The 6,640-nt window shown below is 50.3% G+C and overlaps 1 protein-coding gene across 4 annotated transcripts; it reads right to left on the bottom strand.

The window, feature by feature from the left end:
• Positions 1–2,400: 2,400 nt before the first annotated feature.
• On the bottom strand, positions 2,401–6,259 carry LOC141730097 (olfactory receptor 6E1-like). Of its 4 annotated transcripts, none has more exons than XR_012581543.1 (3): positions 5,775–6,201; positions 5,262–5,354; positions 4,519–4,654 (listed from the first exon to the last, which is right to left on the bottom strand). XR_012581543.1 is itself a non-coding variant. In XM_074546728.1 (2 exons), the coding sequence occupies exon 1, from the start codon at positions 5,370–5,372 to the stop codon at positions 4,398–4,400; it is 975 nt and encodes a 324-aa protein (XP_074402829.1). In that variant the 3' UTR covers positions 2,401–3,313; positions 4,016–4,397. The 4 variants fall into 4 exon arrangements, 2 of the variants coding, with proteins under 2 accessions (XP_074402829.1, XP_074402830.1); XR_012581544.1 differs by having other exon boundaries at positions 4,522–4,651; positions 5,775–6,259; XM_074546728.1 differs by lacking the exon at positions 5,775–6,201 and adding an exon at positions 2,401–3,313 and having other exon boundaries at positions 4,016–5,372.
• Between the last annotated feature and the right edge of the window lie 381 nt (positions 6,260–6,640).

Here is a 6,640-nt window from a genome sequence, read left to right as displayed (position 1 = left end):
ATCAGTGTCCCAGGTCCCTTTCTGCCTTGCCGCTGTCCAGACACTCTGTCCCCAGACTGTAGCACTGCAGGGGTTGTTGTGGCCAAAGCGCAGGACCCAGCACTTGGTCTTGTTCAACCTCACCTTGCTGGATTTGGGCCCTGGATCCAGCCTGTCCATTTCTCTCTGCAGAGCCCTCCTACCCTGCAGCAGATCCACCCTCACACCCAGCTTGGTGTCATCTGCAATTTTGGCGATGCTGGACTCAGTCCCCCCATGCAGATCATCAGTGCAGATATTGAAATCCACGCTGGCTGGCTCTGACCCCTCGGCCATCCTGTGGGTGCCCTGGGATGGCACTCAAGGTGATCTGTTCCATAACCTTGCCAGGCACCCAGGTCAGGCTGACAGGCCTGGAGTTCCCCAGATCCTTCTTCCAGCCCTTCTTGGGGATGGGCTCACACTGGCACCTCCAGTCCTCTGAGACCTCTCTGCTGAGCCAGCACTGATGGTAAATGATGGAGAGCAGCTTGGGGAGCTCATCCACCAGCTCCCTCATCCCCCTGGGATGTATCCCATCCAATCCCATACACCTGTGAGCATCTGAGTGGCTCAGCATGTCACCAAGTGCTTCCTCCTGGACTACAGGGGCTGTTCTGTTCCCTGTGCTGAGGAGAACACTTGTCCTGAGGTCAACTTGATTTATTCTTGAAAACTAAGGCAAAGAAGGCATTCATTACCTCAGCCTTTTCCTCACCTTTGGTAACCATTACTCCCCAAAGAGAAAAGGAGGTTCTCCTTTCCCCTCCTTTTGACATTAACATATTTTAAAAAGCATTTTTATTATTCTTCACAGACTTGTCCCAGTTAGGTCCTAATTGAGCTCTCACCTCTCTAATTTTCTTTCTCCATGATCTTAAACTTATCCTTAAACAACATCCTTAAACTTCCTGATTTGCTTACCTGACCTGAGTTGGTTATATGATGATTGTATCATATAATTTTTATCAAGTAATTTGCTCCCTGCCCAGCCAGGCCATTCATTTTTCCTAGCTAGCTCACTTTTGGGCTGTTACTGCTCATTCTAATTATTTTTTCTTGAAGTGTGTCCATCCTTCTTGGAATCCTTTGTTTTAAATGGCTGTTTCTCTTTAAAAAATCAGTACCTGATTTGGTACTTGCCAAATCAATCCTCAACAGGCTAAAGTCTGCTCTCTGTAACTCAAGTGTAGAAGATTTTTTGATGCTCCACCTTTCACAGAATATTTAAAACCTCAATAATTTCATTGTCACTGTGCCCAAAACAGCCTCTGACCACCACAGATCTCCCACCAGCCCTTCTCTGTTTGTGACCAGCAGGAGACAGAGCTTTCCTTGGCAGTGGGAATTGCAGGAAACCTCCCCCAAGTGCAGCTTGGAAGGTTCAGGCTGGAGCTGAGGAGAAAGCAAAGTCCCTTGCAGGGCAGAATGTTGGTGCTGGAGGTGTTAGCAGCGTGAGGCTGGGCCATGGCCGGGCTCTGTGTGCCAGGAGCCGGCAGCGCTGGGTGCAGGGAGCCCAGGGAGGGCACAGAAACGCTGGGTGAGAAATGCTGGGGCACAGCGAGATGGGCGAGTGCAGCCGGCCAGGGCAGAGGAGCAGCACGCACAGGGGGCACAGCCTGCAGGACAGATGGCCAAGGGCTGGGCAGGGCTGGCAGGGCCACAGGCACCCAGGCCTTTGTGCCCTGGGCTCGGGCAGCGCCTCTGGAGGCCCCACAGGAGGAACTTTGCTGGCAGGGGCTGCACTTTGCTTCTCCCTCAGCCTCCCTGGGGAGGCTGGCAGGGGCTGCAGGTTGATGCCGTTTGTCCTTGCTGCCCCTCACATCCCCCTGGCCCAGCAAGAGCCTCAAGGCAGCCGTGAGGGACAGGCTCTGCTGGCCCAGACTGGGCTCAGGGCTTGGCCTTTCTGCTTCCTGCAGCCAAGCCAGGCCTTGCTCAGCATTGCAGTTCCCTGCTCAGAGCCTTGGGCTCCCTGCAATCCTGGCCTCAAGGATCTGCTCTCACCAGGCCTGGGCAGCCTTTGGCACTCCCTGCACTCACTGGGGCCCAGCCATGCTCCAAGACACTTGGAGTTTTGCTGCTGACTCCTTCAGCAGCTTCTTCATCCTTCTCTCAATTCTTGAGGCTCCTGGACCCAGCCCCAGATCCACCATGGTGCTGATAAAAATACAGAAAGCCCTCAGGAGCTCTTTGTCTCCTTTCCATTGCCTTTGAGTCTCCAGGGCATGTAAAGTGATTGGAGTCAGTTTGGAGTTCTCTTCAAGAGGGAGATTCCAAAGTGCATCTCATGATTGTTTTTTAATCAAGTGTGCATTTTTTTATTTTTCAGATCATTGAAGAGGTGACAGAAATATTTCCCAATGATCTTCATGCTGAATGTCTCCTCAGGAGGTCTGGGCACAGAGAAGAATGAGCCCCTTCATGCTGGGCCCTTTTGGACAACCTGCTCCTCACCCCCAGCCTCACCATCGCCTCCTTGAACTGAGATCCCAAAACATCCAAAAATGTTAATGCAATTTATTATTTTATTTTTATTGTGTAACACATTAAGTAGTGTTACTACTTTATCATTTATATATTTATTTGTATTTATAACAAGAGTATTTGTTTTTATTACCTAGTTTTTATATTTATATAAAAAATCAATACCATTTTAGTAGCCAAGAAAATTAATTCTCAGTGTTTCCAATTAACACAATTCTCTTCATTAATTAATTAGGCTGTATTAGCTGTTTATTTATTTGTCTTTCTGGTAATTAGATATATTAATAAAGATATAAATGATCTTTTTAAAGATCATTTTATAATACAGAGTCAAGGCGGGGGCGGGGGGGGCATTTTGCGGTCCCCTGTGACATTTCTGGAGCACCTTCGGAGCATTTTTGGGTCTGGGGAGGGAATTCAGAGAGAACTTGAGGGTTTGGAGGACACTTGGGGGAGCCGGGTGGGCACTTGGAGGGGCACTCAGGGATTCTCAGGGACAGTTCGGGGTCAGGGGCAGCACTTTGGGCTCCAGGGGGGCCCTTGGAGGTCAGGGAGGGGAATTTGGGGCCCTTCGGGGTCTGGGCGGGCCCTTGGGGGGTTCGAACGGGGCTCAATGGGGCGCGGGGGGTGATGGGAGTTGTAGGCGCGGGTATCATAGAGTTTAAAGGGGCCGCGGAGCATCCCAGGAGTTCAAAGCGCAGCTGCAATGGCTCTCGGTGGAACGCGGAGCATGATGGGAGATGAAGTCCCGGCTAAGATAGCGCTGGACATCCGCCGCGGAGCATGATGGGAGCTGTAGTCCCGGAAGTGGCTGGAACACGATGTTTGGGGGTTCGGGAAGGCTCTTAGAGGACACTTTTGTGTCCGACCCTCGACTTGAGATCCTCGGGGGAACTTAAACGGTTCGAGAGCCCTTGGGAGGAGCTCGGGGAGCTCTAAGTGGGCTTTTTAGGCCGTGGGGCACGGCAGGAGTTTTAGGTGCGGGACTGTGTTCTGATGGGCTCTGGGGCCGCGGGGGATGAGAGGAGATGAATTTCCAGAAGTGACTGTACCGGGTATCTGTGGGGTTGGGAGCACTCAGGGGGGTCCGGAGACGCTTTTGAGGTCTCCCTAATGGGCTCTGAGGGAGCGCTGAGGGATCCTGGAAGGTCTGGGGGACATTTATGGGACAGATGGGGCGGATCCCGGAAGCGGGGGGGGGGGGTGTGCAGCGCGGGGCATGACGGGCGTTGTAGTCCCGACTGCAGTGGGGCTCAATTGGGCCCCGGGGCATGATGTGAGTTGTAGGCAAAACCAGAAAATATGGCGCCCACCCTAGGCACCGCCCTCGGGGCCCCGGCCTCTGGCGCTCAATGGCTGCAGGCGGTGATGGGCGGGAGCCTCGGCAAATGGGAGGCGGTGGAGGCGGGACCAGCCCATTCACCCCCTCCTGTCCCTCCCAGTACAGCCCTGTCCGTCCCAATACACCTGAGTTCGTTCCCAGTCCCTTTCAATTCCCCCCAGTCTTCCCCACCTGCTCTCAGTGACTTTGCGATTCCAAACCTAGACACTGGGGCTGCTGGCTGTCCCAAGGAAGGAGCTGGACAAGGTGTCCTTTGCCCAGGAGCTGTAATTTGGATTGTCACTTGCCACTGTTCTTCTGAACTCTTCTCTGTTATGCAGATTGGCCCTTAATGAGCTGGTGGCTCTCCAGTAAATGGTCCTGGGAGCAGCCAGGGCAGAGAGTGAACTGAGTTTCTCCTCCTGCCATTGTCGGTGCCTTGTTTGGGTGTGCAGATGAGTCTCTTATCTCTTAACCTGAGGCAGCCCTGTTTGGAGGCTGCACTCACAGGCGCTGCTATTGTGTAACAGATGACACCAGATTCTTGCGATGGCTTTCCAGAAATGCACTATGGTTAGGGGAAAAGCTTTGTTCTTGCCCTTGCAATGGATTTGCTCAGGGCCAGGATCACAGGTTTGTTCCGAAGGCTGTAGATGAAGGGGTTTAAGAATGGGTACAGGACTGTATTCAGCAGAGCTACAATTCTGTTGGTGCTCAAGGAAACAGCTTCTGCAGGACGTGTGTAGAGAGCAATGCAGCTCCCGTAGGCAATGGATAAGGTGATGAGATGGGAAGAACACGTAGTCAAAGCTTTCTTCCTCCCAGAGGCTGCTGGAAGATGCAGAACACAGAAAAGGATGCAGATGTAAAATGCCAGAGTCAAACACAAGGAACCCAGCACAACACAGGATATGAAGACAGAGTCTATTTTCCACAGCAGGCTGGTGTCAGAGCAGGACAGTTTGAACAAGGGGGAGTTGTCACAAAGGAAATGGGGGATCTTGGAGCCACAGAAGGACAGCTCAGAGAGGAAGAGCAGCCGGTAGCTCAGCAGGGCAAAGCTGAGGACCCAAGCAGCAACAACCAGGCGGACACAGAGCTGAGGCTTCATGATGGCAGCGTAGAGCAAAGGTTGGCAGATGGCAACATAGCGGTCAAAGGACATGACAACGAGCAGCATGAACTCTGTGCAGCCCATAGCAAAATAGAAATAGTTTTGGGCAAAGCAGCTTCTTAGTGAGAGAGTGTTCTGACCAGAACTCAGCATCACAAACAGTTTGATGCTTGTGGAGGATGTAAACCAGATTTCCAGGAAGGCCAGGTTGCTGATGAAAAAGTACATGGGAGTTTGCAGGTGGTGATCCACACACACGAGGATGGTTGCATTCCCCATCACTGTTGTCAGGTACATGAGCAGAAGGACCAGAGAGAAAAATACCTGCAGCCTTGGATCCAGCTCTGGGAAACCCTCTAGGATGAACTCAGTAACTGCTGTTTCATTTTCTGGTCCCATGCTGAATTCCAGCTCATCCTGCTGAGACAGGAACATGGCAAAAACAAGTGGGAAAATTTCACAGTCTGGACAAACATTTCTATCATTCCTTCTCTGCTTCTTTCTTTTCCTGCAGTCTTGCACAGAGATCGTGCTTCAAACAATTCTCACATCCTGATTGTTCTGTTTACCATTTCAGGTAGAGACCCTAGGGATTTATTGTGTTCTTTCTACCTTTTCCAAACACTCCCAAAGAATTCTTTCACCGGAACAGAGGATTCTAAAGAGTGTTTGGCTATTTCCCCCCTTTCCTGGGAAATTCCCAGCTCACACAAACCTACTGCAAAATCTGTCACACCCATGTGCCAAACACCTCTCATCTACAGCACAAACACTAAACTGTGAAATTATATCCAATCTGTGCATTGAACTTCCTTGTTTCTACTTTTCAGCACTTGCCTTTGGACCAGGAGTCCCTGAGGATCTGTTGATTCCAAAATAAGCAATCCCAGGTATCTCTTTTGCAAGCCTCTGCTTTCTTCCACAGCTTTTCCCTCTCTGGCTCGTCAGGAAAGGAATGAGGAGGGCAGATTAGGGACCAAGTATAACTTGGTTTTTGAGTACTCCAGATGAGGACTGGAATTTATTATTGATCCACACAGAGTGTCACAATCTGAGCTGTCTCCTGTCTGCACCAAAATGCACCTGTTCCCATGCAGTCCTTCATTGCTGTTGCTATCAAATAACCCAAATGCAGAGTGAGAGAAAAGTGCCAGGAAGATATTTGTAATTTTTGTTTTGTGTGCCAGATGGGAGCACCCAGCCTCCAAATGTTCTCTTGTCTCCACTGGTTACAGAGAGAGCCTCGAGACAACAAATTCTCCTGGGTGCCTGCAGGGAATAGATTAAACTCACTTTTCAAGTCTCAAATCCCTGATTAATTAAGTAATTAAGTTACTCGGTTCTGAAACCAAAATACACAGCTAAGGAAAGATACATGAGAAAAATATATGCAATAAAGACTGTATTTTCTAGTAAAGTCTAAAATAAAGCTATTTCTAAAAAAAAGGTATTTTCCCTTTCAGGTTTTTTGGTTTGCTTTTAGACATGAATAGCAGAGCAGATGGCTTTGAAAACAGAATTATTTAAAATGCCAGGGACAAGAGGAGGGGGAAGCAGTGAAACAAAGCTCTGTTGATGGCAACCAGAGCCCTGAAGTCACCGGTCCCCTGGGTGGCCCAAGGACTCTCCCATCTCATTGTCCACACAGAGCAGAGCAGAGGCTGGTCTGAGACAGGCCATCAACTTGAAACCAAGTGACTGAG

Source organism: Zonotrichia albicollis, chromosome 9 (genome assembly GCF_047830755.1).
Source record: "Zonotrichia albicollis isolate bZonAlb1 chromosome 9, bZonAlb1.hap1, whole genome shotgun sequence".
In the NCBI taxonomy this organism is placed as follows: domain Eukaryota; kingdom Metazoa; phylum Chordata; class Aves; order Passeriformes; family Passerellidae; genus Zonotrichia; species Zonotrichia albicollis.
The sequence above is the reverse complement of the archived record's forward strand: the minus strand, read 5'-3'. Positions and strand labels throughout refer to the sequence as shown.